At 37.7% G+C, this 21,695-nt stretch overlaps 1 protein-coding gene across 1 annotated transcript; it reads right to left on the bottom strand.

Moving 5' to 3' along the window:
• Positions 1–171: 171 nt before the first annotated feature.
• On the bottom strand, positions 172–19,289 carry LOC106890195 (carboxypeptidase B-like). The gene is made up of 11 exons (XM_014945827.1): positions 19,219–19,289; positions 19,038–19,113; positions 17,279–17,403; positions 14,793–14,892; positions 13,217–13,318; positions 12,353–12,454; positions 9,940–10,050; positions 9,742–9,832; positions 8,894–9,096; positions 688–772; positions 172–359 (listed from the first exon to the last, which is right to left on the bottom strand). The coding sequence occupies exons 1-11, from the start codon at positions 19,287–19,289 to the stop codon at positions 172–174; spliced, it is 1,254 nt and encodes a 417-aa protein (XP_014801313.1).
• Positions 19,290–21,695: the final 2,406 nt, after the last annotated feature.

Genomic DNA, 21,695 nt, shown 5'->3' on the forward strand with positions numbered 1-21,695 from the left:
ATAAAAGATATAATTTCTCTTGACAAACTTGTAGTTTTATTGACCTATGGTGGACTAAGGATATGACTAGCAACATTAAGTAAGGAGAATTACAAACCACTATTTTTAGGTAAGAAAAAAAGGAAGGCATCTTTGAATAACACCTTCTTTAATATTTTTTAGAACTTCATTCTAATACAAGTGCTCAAGGACATAATTGGCAATGTATTTAACAGCAAGCATAGTCTCTTCACAGGTTGGCTTTATCTGAGATTCAGGGAGAATGAAACCATATCTACCAGTGTCTCGGAGCTCAAAAGTGAAAGAGTACTTGATGCCTTGATCATAAGCCCAATCGTCAGAGCCCCCAGCAGCAGGATCTGTTGATAAAAAAATAAAATAAATCTTAACTGGGAAAGTGCAGCTACATGTTGAAATGTGATATACTTTAAAGAAGTCTTGTCACATAGCCAGAAATGCAGAAAGGACAGAGAAGAAAAATTAGCATTCGGTGAATTAACTGATTTTTCCTGCTCATGGAAAAACTTCTGTGATTTTAGGCCATTTGTGAGCTTCATTCCAGCTGATGCAAGCAAGCAAATGTAAATAAGCTAAAGTGGAAGAAGAATGAGAATCGCTAGAAAACTGCATTTGATAGTCTTAGTAGCACTTAATATGGATGGTGAGTATATTTAGGCCATTACTCACAGATTGTTGTAGCTCCTGGGCCATATGTATACTTGGTGTGGTACAAACTGGCCAGCTGTTTGGATGCTTCACGAGCAATGTAATTCTGTAGGAAAAGAAGAATGCTAAGTGCAGATTTTCTGAGTGAATCTCAGAAAATACATTGTTGAATACACTGAAAAGCTATGCTTGAGAAGTTTTGATTTTCAAACTGTTGTTCACATCTCAGAATGACTAGATGTCAGTAGCTGACAAGGCAGAGCTTGTCCTATTGTAGTGAAAAGAGCTTATCAGTAAAGAGCTTGTTCTCCAAGCTTTGATGAAGTATAGTCCAGTCTGGGTATTGCTCTATTGATGTACAGCCTGTTGTGTATAGTCCAGTATACTTTGGATAGGCAAGGGGACAATAGGTGACAGGATTTTTTTTTTACTTAGAAAAAACTTGTATAATATTAAAACTAAAGAAGAAATCTCATTTAGAGGTATGAGAATCTTAGAGAATAACAATAATTTGGTACAGTAAATTGTAAACATACAATAGCCTTTCTTCTATTTGTGCAGCTATAAATTTAGAGTAGAGTCAGTTTAGTCAGTGGAGTTGAACACTGATACAAGTGGAAGCAGATTAAGGTCTTATAAATATTAACAGCCAGAAAAAGGCATAAATTACCTTGGAACCATATGTAGTCTCATTAATTGCAATTCATTTCCTGTGCACAGAGGGACTCACTCAACTCCCACTGATTTCAGTGAGGGTTGGATCAGGCCCATCAATAGTACTATGAAGCTTTGTACGTTTGCATTAAGGAAAATTACAGACTTTTCTTTGGAACGTGTCCTTTTCGCGTTCTTCATTATACAGCATGTTGGTAATAAAACATGAAAACTATTACTAACAGATGATAAATACGAATGATTTTTGAAAGCAGATGTTCAGTATAAGAATAAGCAATGGGTTGCCATATCTTTATAGCTTTCAGCTGAATGGCTTAGTATTCCAGGAATTTCCTCCAGTCCCTTCTTCCTCTGTAGGTTATACTCTGGCTTACTTCCCAGTGGAAGATATATTGTAAAATCCTATTCTTCCTTATGTTTCAAGTATTCCTGTGAATTACTTGAAATGGCATCTTGGACAGCATGTTTAGAAAATCTTAGTTAAGTGAGAGAGCTTTCCCAGCTTCTACAAAACAGCACCAAAATATGTTTGCATTAACACTGGCAGCCTGCTTTATTGCAGAATTGCAAGTGTTTCCCCATTCCAAGATATTGGATTTTGAACATCCTAGTATTATGGGAGTTTGCTGTAGGAATTTGTGGTCATGTAGCACATTAAGAATATTTAAAGGCAGCAGAGCAAAGACTATTTGAAGCTTGTCCTTCCATCTATAACATTGGCTGTACTTGAACGTGGGATTTGGTTTCTGGCCTCTCTATTGTCCAAACACAAGCAGTTGTAGGAAGAATGTTGTTGCTTTGCATTTTACAATCTTGGATTCAGAGCAACTGGGGGAGCTGAGCTGAGTGTTGGGGTTTGGGGTTTTTTTTTATTTGTTTGTTTGTTTTGTTGGGGTTTTAAAATCCCTTAACAAGCTGATTTTTCTGAAATCCATAGCAATTCTTAACACACACTGAGGGAACTGTAGAGGTTAGAGACCATCTGCTAGTGATACTGTGTTTTCTTTAGTCATCTTTTGTTTATAATATATACATTTAACCAGCATCTGAGATTAAGCCAAATCTTCTCTCAATAGTAGATGAATTTTTAAATGTAACCTGATTTTTCCTCTTTTTAAATATATGCAAATTGGAAATTAAATATGTAAAGATAGTCTGACATTATGTATGGACCTATTGATCTCTGTCTCATAAATTGTTTGGTAGGGACAGTAGAACAGCGGAGCTGCTCTTTGGGAAGAATGGGGCATTCCTTTCATTCAACTGCCAGATGATGGCTTTAAATCATACCAGAACAGATACCAGAAAAAGTACGTCAGGAAATCTTTTTACCTGAGGGATTTTTTATTATTGGCCAGGAAGCTGTAAAAAGAGATTTGTAGAAAGAGCAGTGGAGATTTCCAGCTGTTAGGAGCCTGGAATCCAAATAAACAACTTCCTCAAGCTCTCCAGGCTGGAGATCAAGATGGTATTTTAAATGACCCTCTCTAAATGAAAAACATGGCTGTGCATTTATGATTTGATCACAAAATTAAACTTTATCAGAAGTTTTGGTATCTGATTTTTTTTTTTATTTTTAGGAACTCAAGTCACCTCTTAATAATAATATAACATAAACTAGCAAGAATAATGAAAATGAAATAAATATTTGTGACTATAAATGCAAAATAGGAGGAATTTTTGTTCTTTTCTTAAAAAAAGCACAATTACTCAAAGCCATCCATAAAAAGGAAATAACATGGAGATTTATATGGAGGTGTATATAAGTAATGCCTAGCGTTTTCCAAAGGGGAAAGTTATATTTAGCTGTGAAAGGTTGACTTTCAAGCCTGTCTGTTATTTGGAATACAGCTGCAAGGAGAAATATCACTATCTTCTTGACCTTTAAGGACACTCTTTGCTGTGCAGTGTTTTTCTAGATCTCTTTGTGTAACTGGCTTAACTGAATTGTTGTGGTTTGATTGTTTGTTCATTGTTTTTTTTGTTGGGGTTTTTTTTTACTGTTAAAAATCCCTCTCTTGCAAGGAAAATTTTGCTTAGAGTTATAGTAGCAGAGAAACAACTGGCGTCCTCAAGTCCTAGAAATAACTCCAAATTACACTCCTTGTAACTGGGAGCAGAAATAGCTTTTCAGCTTCTGACTTGCAGCTGAACTCACAGAGCTGGTGGTTTCAGCAGAAGGTAGCACGCCTTGCGCCGAGCACCCATCTGTGTTTACACAGCAATTACTAATATTTGCTTGATCTTGTGTAGAGTGCATGGGCCAGTGAGACAGCAAAGTTCTCTTCTCAGTAGCCATTATCTTACATAATTCATGACCTTTAAACCTATTTTTTCAGTTATTAGCCTTTAATGAAAGATATGTTACTGGCCTCTCTTTCTCACCACATCTGGAGTTTTGAACTAACAAGATAAATTATGAGGCCGAGCACCTTCTGTGTGTTAATAGGTAATTTTTTTGGGAGCATCTCCCTCATTTTACTCTTGTATCTTCCGGCTTCTGGAGTTTGCCAGCAAACTGCTGCTGCTTAACAACACTTCAGGGACGTTGATTATGCAGCTGCTGCATGTGGACAACTCCCTTCACCCTCATCCTGACAGTGATCTGGAGAAGCTTTTTCACTGATTGACTGGACCTCTTGCTGTCTTCCCTCACTGATTTGCCTGAGGCTGAAAACTGTATTTTGACTTTACCTCGGTCTCATGTGCTACTTAAGTGACCCTCAACTTCCTTTGTAATGAAAGTCTGAAAATGTGCCATTTGCAAAGTTAGCTTTTGCCAAATGAAGCTAAACTTCTGAGACCTCCTGTTTTGCCAATAAAAACAGCCTCCCCTCAGAAGAGTCCATGGCTGGTGTGTAATTCAGTTCACTATACTGTTGCTAATGGTTAAGCATGTCCCCCAAGAGTCCAGGGAATCCAGCCAAGTGGAAGACTTCAGTATGATGCTTTTTCTTTGCAAGCCTGTTTCTCTGTGGCAGTCTCACAGAGTGTTTAAGAAATCAGTCCCTGGTGAGGGAGTTTCCAGTGTGACTGAGCTCAGGTGAACAGAGTCATACATGAGCTTCATCTGGAAGATGCTGCTACTAAAAGCATCCTTTTCACAATTGTAAGACTGTCAATGCAGAGCAGTGCTATTGTGGGACACCTGTTGTGGCAAACTCAGTGGAGAAGTTGTAAAGCCAATTGCAACTATTGCTCTTCTGCCTACTTTCTTGTTTGTTGTGCTTCCCAGTTGACTTTACCAATATTTACTTGAAACAAGTAGTACAATCACACAAGTTCGCAATGTGCTAGTGCAATATATCAACAGCATAGGTTGCAATTCCTCATTGGTATGTCTGAGTCCCTTAGATGATAGGATTTTTGCTGTTCTTACCCACAGGTCTTCATATATCTTAAACACATTTAGGAATAAAGTCAGGAGTAAAAAGACTTTGCTCCCAGGTTAAATAACTGGACTGATATTCACAAAGTCATGCAATATATTTGAAATTCACTTTTCTTGCAGGCTGCACAGACTCTGGGCATATCTCCACTTTCTACTGTGTCTTATTTTAAGCACTAAGGAGCAAATGAAATGCTGGACCAACCTAATATGGACGGTGAATTTCGGTGATTTTAAACAAAAGCCCATGTGGCCAGTGTGCCTTCAAGTGATACAAACTGAAATCTTGGGTCTAGAAAATTATCTTAGGTTGTAAATTATTATATTATTCTGCAGCCTGCCAAACTGTAATAATACACATACATTAATCTGACAACGAGTATGAGCTGGCTAGAGACATCTATTTGGCGCTGAATTTGTTGTTTGAATGAGAGATGGAATTGAATCTGGAAAGGAAGGAAGGGCACGATGCACATTCCTCTACCCTATCAAACCATAGTTCAGAGCCAATTCAAATACAAACAAGAACTGATAAAGCTAGATTTGTCTGGTGAAAATGAGGAAAGCATAGGGTGACCTAATAGGAAACTAAGGCCAAAATACAAACTGATTAAAAAAATATGGGCTGAACTGTTTATGAAAAGTAAGATTAAATACAGAGTTCTTTATTGCAAGAGGACGAAAATGTGAATAGTAAAATGAAGATAATCTTTTTGGGGTGTGGAGAGATACTGCTCTTGCCAGCATGTTTTTTAATTGTGAAAAGCTAATGCTTCTGTTCTCTGTAGGAGATGGATTTGAGCGTGTACTCTGTGTGCAGGGTAACACTCCAGGGTATAGTAAAGAATAAGTCAAGAGGATTATGAAGCAGGCAAAATGTGATTCACCAAAAGGAATACATATTTCTTTCAGGGTGTCATCACAAGAATATTGTGTAACTTCTGAGAAATTCCTGACCTAGATTTTCCCGTCTTGGATATTTTTATTTTTGTTGTTCAAGTAGTGTTTGTATAACAGTGAAAGTTTTGTGCAGCACCCCAGGAGGGCAGGGGGGAAACAAAACAACAACCCTGAACAAAGAGAGAAAAGTTTTGGGAAAATCCTTGTGAGCTGTGGGCTTGAGATCCTCAGTGCTCCTCGTGCATCTCAGGAGAAGAGTGGAAAGTTGCAGGAAGAAAGGGACATATGTGACTTTCATCATGTTTTACACCCCAGGGCTGGGGGTGGTTGAGGAATAGTTCTAATCCCCAACTCCAAGTAAATTACAGTAATAATGAGATTTTTCTTATCTACTGTAGCAATGCAGTGGAGCATAAAGGATGTCTGGGATTCTTAGTGTGCCCTGTTCTACCTGAGCAATCGAAACCAGAACAGTTTTATGCCTTCTGGAAATTTCTTGAGGCTATGAACAGAAAAAATCTTTTGAGCCCCAAGGACATGTTTACATGCTTGCAGGAAAGGAAGGTCCAAGTGCTCTCTAGATCTTTCTCTTTTTCAGACTTATTGTCTTCAATCTCAAAGTACTCAATTTTTGTGCCCTTCTATATCTCAGATACTGGAATGCAGCATAAGACCCATGGTATTATGCTACCTTTAATTAAAGACAACGGAACAAAATGTCATTAATGATAAGCAGACATGTGAGGCTTTGTTTAAGCACATGTCCAGTTCCTCACTGAAGGAGATAAGAAATTGCAACTATATTTCCTTTAATTTATTAGATCTGTCAGAGTAAAAATAACATCCAAGATAAGATAATGGCACTATAAATTTTGCTTCTTCATTTTCAAAATGATTTATGATCCTTTTATTTGCCCAAACAATTTCTATTGAAAGTTGAGTTCTCATTCTTCAGCGGTTCTCTAAATTCTAAATCTAGACAGAACTTTTGGACATGAAACACAATTGGCAAACAAAATAATATCTCTTTTGGTAGCTGTCTCATTTCAAGCAAGTCCAATTGTTGATTGAAAATCTTAAATTTTCTTTAGTCACAGCTTAAATGAATGTGATTTAGTTCTGAAGTAAGCTGAAAAGCTGCACTTTCAAACCTGATCCAGAGCCTGTTGAAGTCAGTCTTTCTATTTAATCCACTGACACTGGAGTGATTTAGGCCCTCTCTCTTTAATTATCCTAACTACAGACAATGTTGATTGGGTGACGCTCTGATCTCATTCTCCAAAAGAAGGATTTTTGGCAAGAAATCTTCCCTTGTTAAAATCAGATACTGCACAAGTGGAACACCTCTGGGATCCTGCTGTCTTTTTGTTGGGATCACCAATAGAGGAAATATTTTTCTTAATTAAAGAAGTGAAAAACACTCATAAGGTCACCTTGTCATGGTGGTGAGATTTGTGGTTGCTTTGTAGTGGGAAATAATGGAACTCCCTCTGGGATCAGTGTGCCCGATTTAAAATATAGGATAAAGTGATGTTGGAAAAACTAACTTACAAAGTGAAATCAAATCGCTGAAGAGAAATATATAGCCTGCATTCCTTTGCTATTTATTTTTTTATGCTGAATGGTAATAGCAGAATTGTCCTCTATGGCAGAAAAAGAGAGTTTTTATTGATAAAAATTGTAGAACTTTAGTATGTGTCATTTGTTAAATTTTACTGTGTATTAGAATAGAATATTGCTAATATAAAATTTTAATTGATTAAAAGAATTTGAAAACCTAGAAAAGCACATAGGTTCTTTCCTATTGTTAAGGATTGTTTTAATAATGAGCTGTCAATGTAAACTTTTTCCATTTAATACTGTGAGAAACATGCTGTACTTTTAGTTATGTTTCATCACATTTGCTCTTGATTCGAAAAATAGGGCAGAATGTCATGCAAATCTTTAACACATGGGAACTTTGTGATCTTGACAACAAAGCAGCTTCAAGGGTTTTGTGTTGTTTTATTACTTTAGACTGAACTGCAATGTGTGAAATGTGAAGCTTTTGTAAAACTGAAGACAAGAAATTACTACAGTTCCCTGGAATAATTATAATTAAAAGTTTCTGCAATATAAATTAAGAAAACAAAATCTTAATCTTAATTTCACCCTCTTTTTTTTTTAAAGTGTAAAATATGTCACAACAAACTTCACTGTTGGCCCCAGTTTGTATTTGTGCCTCAGAATCATGACATCTGTTTGGGAGCACTCATAAATCTGTCAAACCTGCACAGCAGAGCAACACACATTGTTGTTGCCTTGGACTTTTGGCAGCATCCAGGGAAGAGAGGGAATCAAGATTTGTTTGTTTTGTTTTGCTGTGTTGTTTTCCCTGCCGACAGCTTCTAATTGCTAATATGCCAGAGAACTGAAGTAATTTTATTATTCATGATTGATGATTTTTGGCCTTATAAAATGTTTACAACTTTTATACTCATGTAATAGTTTTAACTCTTCTTTCTGTTTTTAAGGATAAAAGCCCAATAAAATTCCAGACTGTTGTTATCTTACTTAAATGGCCTTTCTCTAGGATGAATAGGAGAGGCATTGTCCTTTAAAACTCCACATTCATCCTTTCCTCTTCCAAATAAAAGGTGTGTTTGAATCCAGGCCTGTTTAGAAAGGCCTCAAAACTTTTTTATCTGTTTTCTATCTAACTATTTTTAATTATAATTTTGATTAGAAAACTGCCTTGTTGTCCTGAACCTGTATCAATAGGAGTTTCTCCATTTTACTTTAGCAAACTAAGGTGCGGTAGGAAGTGGTAAACAGAGGTCCTTGTCTGCTGTTGCTGATACCTGTTCAGTCATTTCATAGTTATTACAATCTCTCAAGCTGTTAGATTGATTTACAGGGCATAACGTTTCCCTGTAATGTATTAAAGCTACATACACAGCAACCTCTTGAGTCAGGAAGAAGCAGTGCTGCACAGCACAGTGGGTTTCTGTGTAGCATGATTGGAAGACAAACCTGACCTTATGGCAAATCCATGGTGTATGTGGAAATGAAATAAGCCTCCTGAGTTTATCCTGTGCTTGAACTATCTTGAAACCATCATGGTTTCCCTTGTTCTTGCTATGAAAGACTGAAGTATTTTCAAAAACTGGCAGTACAGATTCTTTCCAGATGTTAAAGAAACTGCTTGAAGTTAAATGGACCTAAATAGCAAGTGATGATTTTTACTTATTCTTTTCAGTATGTCAAAATGACAAAGTGACTTACCAGTTCCTCGTAATTCGATGGTAATTGGTAAGAATACGAATAAGGAAACAGGAGCAGCTGGGAGTAGGAGTGAATCGTCAAGTATGCCTTGATTGTAGAAAGATGCTCACGAATGAAATCAGCCAAAGCCTTGGTCTCCTTTTCAGACTCAGGTGCAGGGCCACAGTAAGTGGAGTCACAGGGGCTTTTCGAAGCCCCAAGAGCTGGGAAGAAAGGTGAATTTAATGAGCATTTGATAAAAAAAGCTGGTTGTTAAGAGAGTTATGTTACACCACTTTTGTAGATAAGCCTTGGAAATCCTACTGACATATGTGCCATATCAGAGAAGAGAATATTTTATTAGATAGTTAAGACACTGGGCAACATGACAAAGCATTAAATAAATATGCCTTGTAGAGTGTGCATAGTAGAAAAAACATGAGTATTGATGTAAAGCCCTGTATTATCTAAATGATTTGGGATATTGATTTGCTTTACTACTTAACAATCCTCTCCTTGCATATCTTCTCCATTTTTAGGAACCAAGTGAAAACCCCTCGAAAGAAACCCCTGTCCACTAAGTGAAACCAGCCAAAAGCAAACTCAGTTTCTGTTCTGCACTCATAGAAAAGTGTACGTATATATGTATATGTGTGTATATATATTTGTTCATAGAAGTAGACATACTGATGATACTGTTTTTTGCCCAAAACTGCCTCAAAAATTGAACACAAGATACTCCACAATGCTATACTGGTGGTCTTCACTCAAGCTTGAACTGGACCAACCATCAGGTAGGGAAAATCTATAATTATGCTTCTATTGCACCTCTGTATGATCACTTGCAGCTATTGTTAGGAGACACTTACTGCACCAGCCAGCATTAAAATTCCTGTTGGGATCTGTACCACGGCAACGGCTACCAGCATTTTCAGAGCGTGTCTTTCTCCACATGCGGTCCTTAAACACAACATTTTGATGTATGAAGCATAGATCAAACCTAAGAGAAAGTTCCAACAGCTGGATTTTCCAGCAATAGTGATCTTGAGAAAGAAGAATGTACTTACTGTGGTCCAAGTGTAAACGTAACCATCAATATTGACAACAGGCAAAACATAGAAGTCCAAGCTGTCAAGAAGAGTGGTCATGACAGTATCTTTTCCATAGGTCTCAACAGCCTAATTGGAGAAAAGTAGAAAAAAGCTGATGATGCATTTATAGATCTGTATCGAAAGGCCTGGGTCTGGATTTAATGAATCCAGAGTGAAGTCATCCAGCTCATTGTTATTGCATATACTTCGAGCGTTTACACCGACTCAAACTACACCACTGTTAGGAAGCCATCTCATTCTGTTGGATGAATTATATGGTAAAGCAGTGCTGGTTTTGAACAGGGTATTAAATCACTGGAAAGATTCTTGTTCTACTAGCTTCTTGTTTACAGGCAAAGTTCTATCTACTACCTGACACCATAAAGGTTTGGACGTAATTTATGTGAGAAGGAAAATTAATTATTCCCCTATTAATTTTTATATCTGTTTTGCAGAGAAATTTCATCAATAACCAAAATTATAGAGAACATCCTTACACACTTCCAGGCGTAATGCTGGGGATGCGTATGTTCACAAGGGAGGAAGATTTTTCCCTGCACTTTTCCAGACATGTACATTGAATAACAGATATAAGAACTCCTGCCATAATCCTGTAATCCTGTGTATCCTGATTGTTCGTGGCCTGGCACTTTGTATGCTTGTTCAGATTTATATCAGTGTTGAGGGAACATGCGATGGTCATAGAAATTTGCTCTAAGAAGTATGTTGCGCCCATGTTTCCTTTAGTCTCCCCAGATGTAAAGGACAACGCAAGGAGCAATGCAATGGAGAAAGAAAGGGATCCGTTGTCCTGTGACTACCAAGTGGGAAGGTTGACTGTAGAATCTAGAAAAGCCATTTCAGATCACTAGAACTTATTTTTTCCTGTTTTTTTTTTTTAATGCTTAGGTTGGGTTTTTTTTTGGAGATACATTTAACAGTCCACTTTGCTCATGTTTTTCTCTGGTGTTTTTTCTAACTTTTATGTCTAGAAGCAGTCCCAAGTGAACCACTGATGACGCTCAGAGGACTGCGCTTTTGAAGCACTTCTGCCTATCCACACTTGGATCCACTGAGCAGAGCCGCTGCTGGTGTCAGGTACACCCATTAATTAAGTGACCAGACAGTGAAAATGACAGCTGTAGTGACGTGAATTGCTAAGAGAAAAATGGTAGCACATGCTGTCTGCAGCCTTATTAGGAGATAATGAAATCACATTCCCATTGACTCCACTGAGATGTCACTTTCAATTTCCACTGCTCCCTGCGCAAAACCGCATGGCTGGCTGATCAGACTGAGATTATACTTGCCACCAATGCCTCTGCCAGCGTGACTCACTCATGTACCTTGGCTTTCCTTTCCTTCCATTTTAAATACCAGCTACTGCTTCTGGGCTTGCCTTTTTTTTCTTTTTTTTCCTAATCTTCAATTCTTCCAGTCTTCAATTCTTACAAAATTTCAAATTCAATCACTGGCAGAAATTCTTACAAAATTTCAAATTCAATCACTGAGCTGTTCTGCTAAGTTGATTGATCTCCCTCTATTGACAGGGAATATACTTCTTCTCTGTAGAGAAGATTGTGTAGCATTTGATAACTCTCACCTGCTTTATATTGGTGGTGAGGAGAAGGAAAAGACAAAGGAGATAAAATTGTTTAATTCGAGGCCTAAAGTATCCCAGCCTGGAGTGAAGCTAATTCCACCTGTGCAGCTCTTTTCTGAATATGGTTTCATGTTTTAGAAACCATCCTGTACAACTTGAAGTGGCAGCTCAAAGGGATATAAAAGCATTTCCCTCTCCTCAAGTGAAGTTTAGGGAGCTTCATCTATAGCCTTCCTCCTCTCTCTGGTACATTTCCTCAGTGCACTCTGTGCTTAGCTGATGGTAGGTTTCCATCCTTTCTGTTGCCTTGTGGAGTAAAGCTGGTTGCAGGGAATACGGCTCCTGATGTCGTAGGAAGACAGCTGTTCTGACATGCATTTAGATGCTTTCTGATGTGCCCCTGAATTTCCTTATTCCCTACTCCTTATGCCTGTGCAAAGAACATGACTGTGATTATAATGTTACCTGTTTGCTTTTTTCTCACCTTTCTCTGACTACAGGTGCAAAAAAGAAATTTATAGACTGTGTACGTAACCCTTGTAGTTGTCAGTACCTCTTACATATGCTTTTAGGTAGTCTTAGGCTGCTGAAAGATTACAGGTCCAACCATTAAGATCTGGTTCAGGTAGTTACACCCTGAATATCTGAACTGAGAGAAGGGTTGGCAGACAGGTATTTAGAGGTAAAAAGGCAATCTGCAGCTTCCTCAGCTCTTGCTGCTCACTTAATATTTTCTTAAACTAGTTGCATTTTGTAAAATATTTTTTCATCATTAAGCTTACTGACTTCTTTCACAAACCACTGGCAGAAAGCAGGGGAGATCCACTCTCTTGCATGGAAACCACAATCCATGAAGATGGCCTTCTTATTTGGACCACTTTTTCCCATCTAGGATAAAAAAAAAACAACAAACCCCATGTCTTAAACAAAAGAATTTGTATGCAGAAAAAGTCATTCAGCTTGCTGACCTTAAAAGTCAAACTTTATCCAAATACAGCATTCCTTGATTAAATGGAAATCTATGGAGTGTTCTCAGCTGTAGCTGACCATGATATTCTAGCTAAAACATAATAATAATTTCATTTTTATTAATGTAGATAAGCTTTCCACCCCACTCCTCCCCAATTATTTGATTTTTCTGCACTGTTGTTTTATTTCCTGTAGTGTCTCTAAGAGTTGATCTTGTTTGCTTGAATGATATATTATTGTAAATGCTTATGCAATTTTTGGCAAGTAATCTTTATCCTTTCACCTTTATTTAAGCCATCATATCTTATTTATTCATAAGAGTTATGCCAAAACCAAATAAATTTGTTGCCTATTCCTAGAGAAATTAGAGATTTAGAGATCCTTTTAGACTAAATGGGTTTGCAAACAACAGATGGAGAGAACATAAATGTAGATGATTCTTCAAATAGTTCTTGAGAGTGTGGTTAAATTTGTATGTCTGAACTTCTATTATTTCATTATATCCCTTCTTCAAAAAAATCTTAAAAGTTGAACAAATCATAGTAGTAGTGAAAAAAAATGTACTAGATTTTCTGCAAAATGTATATTACTGTCTTAGCATCATTGGTGTTTTAACAGACATCATAATCTTGTGGAATTTAACAGAGGAAAGGTCTGGCACGAAGAAATGAAAGCACTTACTTTGAGAATATACATCGGCCGTCCCTCGTATGTTTCCCCAATCACACTGCGAGTGACAAGATCTGGGTTCTGAGCGGCGATATCAGCAGTCCAAGCAGCTATCTGTTTAATAAGAAGGTTAAATGTACAGACTCTATCCTCAGGTCCAGAGTAATTAATTCACAGGCTTCAAGCCAGAACAGTCCTTCTGAGCACCTAACTTGACCTAATATTTGATACATTTTGTAGATTTCCAAGAATCAATTCCTACTTGTACTAGAGCTGTATGTCTGAACTGATTTTTCTAGTATGAATTTATTTAAACCTGTCATTGGAGTATGGCTGGTGGATTACAAAACCCTTTGAATGCTAACCCTGTGTAGTTGTGACCTTGTCAACACTTAAGCTCTCTTAACAAAAGAAAACTGTTTTTCTTGTTAAGTTTACTAGATTGAATTCCTTAAATCTTCTACATGTTGTAATGTTTTTGAGTTTCATGGCTCTTTTACTCATCATTCTTGAATTACTGACAAATGCTGGACAGGGGTTTGTAGGAAAAGTCTACCAATGCCAGATATAAAAGAAAGAAAATTTCCTTCATTCTACTTATTATTTAAGGGAAGTAATAACAGCCTTTATTATCTTAATATTGGAGCAGATTCTCTTTGTTATAGGTGCCTTCAGAAGCTCACAAAAAAGTTGCCACATCCATACAAAAAAGCATTTCATGCCCAAAGAGCTATCTAATCTATGAACTAAGAAAAAGACAAGAAACAGCAGACAGGTCCAGACAAACTGTCAAGAAAATATTAGAAATAATGGTTGACATTACGGATGTTGGTGGTTTTTTGCATGCAAATAATCTTTGCAGTCAGTGGAGCTTTTGGGTTTTATTTTTTAATAGCCTTGTAAAAATAGAAATTTTTTTTTAGGAGAGTTCTGGTGGAAGAAAATGGATTAGATCTGTGTATGATCTACAGATAGTACTTGGGGAGGAAATATAAATTTTCCTGTTTGAAAACGTAACAGGTGCTTAGTGGGAAATGACCGGCACAAAAATGAAAGATTTTTGCAAGGAAAGACACAAAAGGCAGATTGTTATACTTTTAAATATAAAGACTGTGATGCAACGTGATGCAAAGATGTGAAAAGCGACATGGTCAAGATAACTTGTCAGGAAAAACGAGCGTGGCTGTGAAAAAAGGAGGGAGGAGGGGAGATCTTAGGGTGGAAGATGAAGAGTTTGAATTTGGGCAAGGAATGGAATCAAGTTATTTATCAGAGGAGGTGGGAGAAGGAGTGAAAAAGAAAGAGCAAACTAGTAGTGAAGCACATCAGCCTAGTCATTGGATTTCTGCCAGTTTCCTTGCAGCAGTGGGAGCAGAACTAGAGGAAGTTGGTGTAGGGGGATGGGTTATACAAATTAACTCAGTAATGAGCACTAAAGGAGAAGAGGAAGGAGAGCTTGGAGGAGTTATCATATTAAAGGATGGGACAGAAGAGGACAAGGGAAGAAGGCTGGAAGCCTACCTGAAGCAATTTTGCTCACAGAGGCTAAGGCACCAATCAAATAAAGTGGCAAGCTTCTAGACTTTACCGTTTCCCAGTTGTTGTACTTTTCGTAGCTGTGACTGGCGGTACGAGCTTTGCTGTCAAACTGGGCGTCCACTGCGGCCCGCAGGTTGTCAATCAGAACTCTGCAATAAGGCACCATGAAAAGCGTGAAGAGAAATACACAGTTTGCTAGCAGGAAAGCAAGCACCAGACAGACATTTCAGGGTCTTCCTGGAATTAAGGCTGCATGGATTGTAAAGTGAAATGTGTGTGTGTGGGGGGGTTGATTTATGTGTTTGAAAATAAAATATATTAGGTTCAAGTTTCAACCTACTTCCTGCCTCAACCTTGCTGCTAGAATGATCAGGGTGCAATAACTTCTTCCTAATTAGCACCTGCCTGCTTACTGCCATACTAACAAACCTCCAGGGTAGCAAGTTTGCTTTAGGAAGAATGGCAATGCTGAGACTGAGTGTGTGTAGACAAAGAGCTTTGGGCTGACCTCATGTTGCCAGATTGCCTCTGCCTCAGCAGGAAAAGGGCCCTCTCTCGAACTTATGGCACTGGAGGACAGTTAGACTGCAGCAACCCAGAGAGGTTTGCCTGACGAAGTTCTTCGTCAAACCAAGCTTCCAAAGTTTAGGTGTGGTTTGACAGCTCTTTTGCAGGTGGCATTATCCATCCTCCAAGCTGCTTCACTGCATGTGAGGTGGGCTATTAAAGTAGAACAAACAATGGCAGGAAAACCCCAGCATCCCATCTGGATCTTTCCCTGGGACTGACACAAAGGGGCAGCTCATTGTTGAGCATGCTCTTGAGGACCTTTTGCTTGTATTTCAACCTTGGCTATCAAAAAATGAAGTCCTCTTGTTTTTCCAGTGCTTGTATTAACATTCTTACAAATCTTATTCATCCAGGATATGTCCTTGATCATCTGTGACTTGGATAGAAGAGCAGGAGGCCACTTTGTGAGGCGCCACCGGCCTTCAGAACAAACAGTGCAAATGACTACATTGACATGATGTCACGGCATTGCAGCTGCACTTCAAAGGAATTGTAACAGCTTGGGTTGTCACAAGGACGCTGCACTCAAGTTTGTCAGGGACGCTTTCCAGACAGTATGGCCTTTATTGCAATCAAAAGATTTGTGCATGGACCTGAGGGAGTTCATGAATATTATAGGAAAAACTAACACATGTAGAGTAACTCCTCCTTTGCCAAAGAGGAAATTCCACTGAAATTGGATTCCTGTGCTGTATGTGGGCTGTGGCATTATTGAAAATTATTTCTTTTAGAATGTTTTTAGATTCTATTCTCCTAGCAGCATCCAAATCAGACATGGTTAACACAAGGCCAGTAAGTTTAGGGATGGATTATCCTTGGATTTAGCAGATCATAAAAGTAATGTTTAATGAGAGCTGTGTGGTGTCCAATGAAGGAATTTGTTCTGGTGGCAAAAACAATGGGGCCAAGAGACAAAACTCTCCACCCAGCAAATGAAATCATGAGAATTTGATCAAATAATGCTGACTTTCAGTGTCTGAGTACATGATGTTGACAGAATATCTATTACACATTGAAGAAGCCCGATAATCAAGATGAGCTGAGCCAATTTGCAAAGCTCAGGTGGAGCTAAAGGAGCGATGAAGGCAGACAGCCCCACTTCACTCCAACCCAAAGTCAACTTCTCATCCTCAATTAATGCTTGCATAGTGACTCCGAGATATGAAGTACAAGCAGTTGCTCTTTTCTCCTTCCCCTCCCATTCGTGCTACTCACTACAATGATTCCATTCTCAGGGATGTGTATTGTGGCAGTGTGGTCTATTCACTCTACTTATGCTACACTTGTATTCGGTCATGGAAATTGAGGGCTTTTTTACTTCTGTGTAATATACTTATGAAATATATGAGCTAATTAAGAGTTCACTCTTTGGAGAAATCCTTGACATGGATCTGCTGTGTGACTTTAGTAACCCCAAGGCTGCCCTGGGAATCTGTTCTCACTGCTTCCTTGCCCTCCATCTGGCAACTGTCTTCTCTTTGTCACCAGTTGGGGTTTTTTTGAGCTATTGCTCTGCAGGTTAGAGAACTTAGTGGAAAGCTCTTCGTGGTGACCCTTGGGGCTCACCATTTTCTGGCTTCAGGTCCCTGATACTATCATGAAAACCCATCTGGTGTACGTTCCGGCTCTTTCTAGAGCTTTGCTGCATTTTGTCTTTAATAGTAAATTTTTCTTGTCCCTTCTGTAGTCACCCTGCAGGGACCTTTCACCTCTAGGGATTTCCTAGTAGTAACTCTTTGCTTCCCATCTCCTACCTCTATCAACATTTCACCTCACCTCTATAACTCAGAGCACCTACAGTACATTTCAACTGCCACAAGAAAGCTGAACCCAGTAGAGTCATCCACAGGAGGGATGAAGTTTGTGACAGGAAGATCAGTTGACCAATATGAAAAGATCAAACATACTTTCCCCATACTTTCCATCTCCTTTTATGCAAAAATGCAGTAGTGAAAACAAACTTACCTATACTCCATTCCACTTTCTTTCAAAAGATCTTCAACCTCAAAAGAGACATCAGCTTCAACTCGGAAATCAACTTGCATTTTTGGCTTTACCAGTGTGACAGTGTCTGGCTGCCAAAAATCAACCTGAAAGAAGGCCAAATGAATACATAAGCAAATAAATATATACATATAGCTGTGATTTTAGGTAGGTGTATATATAATGGTGATGTTGATTGTGATTAATATACCAAATTTCATTCCTATGTTTTTACACTGACCTGACCTTGCTTGCCAGAAGTATCAACTTAAAGTTTAACTGGAAATTGATTAAGAAGTTTTTATTAGGTCCTGCAATTTATATGGCAGAATTCTGGAGATGCCAGTGACAGTTTCACAAATGCTAAGTATTCCACAGCATCTCAGTGCATACAGACTTGTGAGTATTATAACTATCTTTACAACTTCTTTCACTCTTTGTATAGATTTTGTTGGAGGTTGCTGCCTGTAAGCGTTAGACAGAAATGGACTCCTGACTCAGTAGCAGGGGGACACTGCCTGAATACTTTACAAAAATCAGCTGGGAAAGATTGTTGTCTGTATGAGCACTTTTAAAACTAAGTTCACTAAAGTTGGTGTAGGAACCTGTGCCTTTGGAACATGTTTAGTGCAGGGTGGACAAAAGGCAGTGCTATCACTATTTAATGTATTTTTGCTGAAGTCAGCTTCCAGATCTCTGGATTTAGCATGCTATTAAAGGCAGTGAAAGCAAAGCTGGTTTGCCAATCTAATGCCTTTTCAGCCTTTCATCTTGTGAATGTAAAGAAAATTGGGGCTGGTGGGCATATTCATGAACTATGTGTCTTCAAGTGAGATGACTATTCCAGGATATACTACTGCAACGTTCCTGACTGGTTGTTTTGTAAAACAATGGTAGTCCAGGGATATTTCCTTTGCTAAAAAGAAAAGGAACAATCCCTTTATACTAAACACTTAAAAGCAAGCATGATATATTAATATTCTTAATATTGGTAGCACCATTCCAATAGTATATTCTTCTAAGGAACACTGTTTGAGCATGCTCTACTGGCCTGTTAATGATAGTTCTCCACATCTGTACTTCGTTAAAAATACCATCCTTTCATCCTACAGATAATGGTGTCTTTTTCACCAACAGCTATTTTACAACATCAAAGCTGATGAGAAATATTGAAAACACATTTGCTGTCTTTATTGTTTTTTCTCATGTCATTGTGTCATCATATATCTACATCAAGGTCAGTAAGAAACATGCAGCTTGGCTGGAGAGAAAGGGAGCTTTAAAGGAAAGTCAGAGAAGAAAAGATGACATGAGAGACTCGAGGCCAAAGAAAAGTTCAATTTGTTGGGAGTATGGAGTATTAGATTATTTACATGAGCAGAGTGTTTTTGCCTGTAATGGTAAAAGTTCTGGTATTTCCATGTTTTATCTAATACATTCTTAAAACCCCCCACTGAATACAGCATTTCAGATTAACTTATTCTATTAAGAAATTCTGGTGAGTGCTTTGATATTCAGATTGGATTATCCAGACTTTCTAGGAAGGAATTAGAACGTTTTTGCATAGCTCTAGCTTTATCACCTTGTCCTGTTCCTTCAGGACTCCAGCTGACTTGAATGGGATCAAGACTAGATCTTTAATGCAGTTGCATGATAATTTTTTTTAAAAGATGTACATTAGTTGAACAAAAGGAGAAATGTTTTTTTCAAATGCAATATGGCCCCTTCCCAAGTTCTTTACCTCTATGTTGCTGGCAAGGGAATTGATGATTTCCACCTGCTCGTCATTCTGTGGAATCACACGAAACACCTTCTGCCTGAAAGGGGAGAAAACAGTTGGATTTGAAACAGGTAAGTCAATTGAGAGCTTTTGCTGATGCAGAAGAAATTGTGCAAATATAAAATCTCATGTCTGTTCTTACCCTTCAAAGGCAAAATCCTGCAGGTGAGCAGAAACAGCTGCAGCACCTATGAGAACCCAGAGCGCCCACATTTTTTCTGAAAAGAAAAAACCCAGTTTTTCAGTTCTTCTGTGCTGCTTTTATAACCTGTTTTGTCCTGCTTTTTATCAATTATACACTGGAACTACCCAGTGATCAACTGATAGATTATTCCATTGGCCTTGTTTTATTTGCGTACTATTTATAATGTGTGTTTTACTCCACACCTGTGAAAACAGATGAAAGTCTCAAAGAGGGGCTGGATAAAGAATCTTGCTACTTGAACTGGATAAACTCTTGATATGAGAAAGTTAATTTAATATACTGTGTTCTTTTCTGACTGTACTTTGTTCTTTTCTGTTGTATATGAATTTTGATTAAATTTTTGTTATTTAAATAATTTGGTTGCTGGATTACAAACTTTACTTTATAATACTTTATTGTTACTTTATGTAATGGTAGATGTCTGTCAGGTGTTGTTGCAGTGTGACTCGTCTTAATTACACAGCATTGCCCCTCTTCCTGAATAATATGGGGCTGACTGACAAAGGAAAGGGAAACACATTAGGGATGTACCAATTTTCTTTTCTTTTTTTTTTCCCAACAGAGAAGAAAAGCACTGAAATTGTTCTTTGCTCTGTCACTTCACTGAAACTTGTGAGTAAGCCAGGGGTCTGCAGAACTGAGGGTGTAGTTACAGTGGAGTTGTATATATACTCCACATCATATATTCACTGATCCTCGCATGTTCTCTAATTTAATCATGTAAGGACCAGAGGTATATATCTTTTAAGTTAAGCACAACTGTGAGCATTACATACAGGGCAAGAAGATTAAATGTAATGTAGTGGTACAAAAGCATTTTTATCTTTACCTTTTATGTTGTGCCTAAGCTATCTAAGAAACAATAGTGTGTTTGCATCACTGCACTTGCATCTGTTTAGTTTTCATTAACAGATACTTGGCATTAATGTTAATTGTCTGTTGCCGTTGTGTCCTGAGGTAACTGATGTTTTCGACAGGGAGCTTCTAAATGAATCAGTGTATAAAAATATAAAGAATGGAATTTATGAGCTCAGTTCTGTCTTCTGTTATCCCTAGATGACCAGACAAATTAAAGATGTCCAGACACAGATAATCCTGAAGATGTTCTTTGACCCCACGTCTCCTATTTTGCAGAAATCTATATATATGCATATGACATCATATGTGAAAATTTATTGGAAAATTAATATATATTAATCTCATATTAAAGACATAGTTACAAAGTGCAGCAATTTGAATTGTCAATAACCATTTTAAGAATGAATGTGGCATCAGACTCTGCACCTAATTTTTTATGAGGTTTTCTGGAGTCAACTCAGTAAAGCTGCATCAGCCTTATATACAAAATACCTAGAAATATATATTTAAAATCAATGTACCAAAAATGCAGCAGTTTATGATTGACAATATGACCCATGATGAATATGTTCCTGAAAGGAGACTCCAAGACTGCACTGAGCCTATTTACCCAAAACTATCTTTGCCAAATCGTAGGGTTTGAACTTACTTTACAATTAATGATCTAATTTGTAGCACTGTAGGTTCTTGCCCGCAATAGTCTTACTTAGAGTCAAGTCTCCTAAGAACAATGACAGCAGGAGTTATTCTGACAGAGTGCCAAAACAATACCGCAAAATCATCAGAAGTTTTAATTTTACGATGATGAGATCTACAGTATCAGATAAAATGGTCTGATCCCATGAACACTGCTAAGACAATAATGTGAAGATGATCAAGCCCAGATCTTGCAATGAATAAATGATCACAAGAAGTAATCAAACAAATTGCAGATGTCATCATTCCCTATTGAGCACTGAGAAGCATCTTGGAAATAGAAGACTGCCAGGTTTCAGTGTGTGAGTTTACTTTTAAGAAATTCTTTCCTTTTGCATGCAGTTGGAGATGAGGGGCGATTTTTGTTATATGGGGCTTTTTTCTCCAATCACTGACACAGCGTAACTGCCATCAACTACTGAGCTAGCAATCATTACAGAATACTATAATTTCCAATGGCAATCTTTGCTGTTTCCATCCCAGGCTATGTCAGAATAAAACAATGATCTAGAATCATACTTCAGTGATTTATTTTGCATATCAGGATTGATGGTTTTTTTGTCAGATTAGCTCATAAACTAGCTTCAAACTTTGTTTTATTTTTCTAACTCTATAATATAAATGTTTAATATTTGTATGATAAAAGGGCAGCATAAGGATATATAAAATGGCAAATTAAATTTGGTTAAGCCATCTGTTCTTTTTAATGCCTGATTACAAGTCAACAGCACATCAGTTGGCCATGGCTGAGGAAAACTTGGTCTTTACTACTAAACACTGAGTGCAGAGGCTAGGATTACCTATATCTCTGAAATGATTCAGAAGGAAGATTTTATATTTTTTTTTAATCAAGAATGTAG

The sequence above is a fragment of the Calidris pugnax genome, unplaced genomic scaffold (genome assembly GCF_001431845.1).
Source record: "Calidris pugnax isolate Ruff unplaced genomic scaffold, ASM143184v1 scaffold111, whole genome shotgun sequence".
In the NCBI taxonomy this organism is placed as follows: Eukaryota; Metazoa; Chordata; class Aves; order Charadriiformes; family Scolopacidae; genus Calidris; species Calidris pugnax.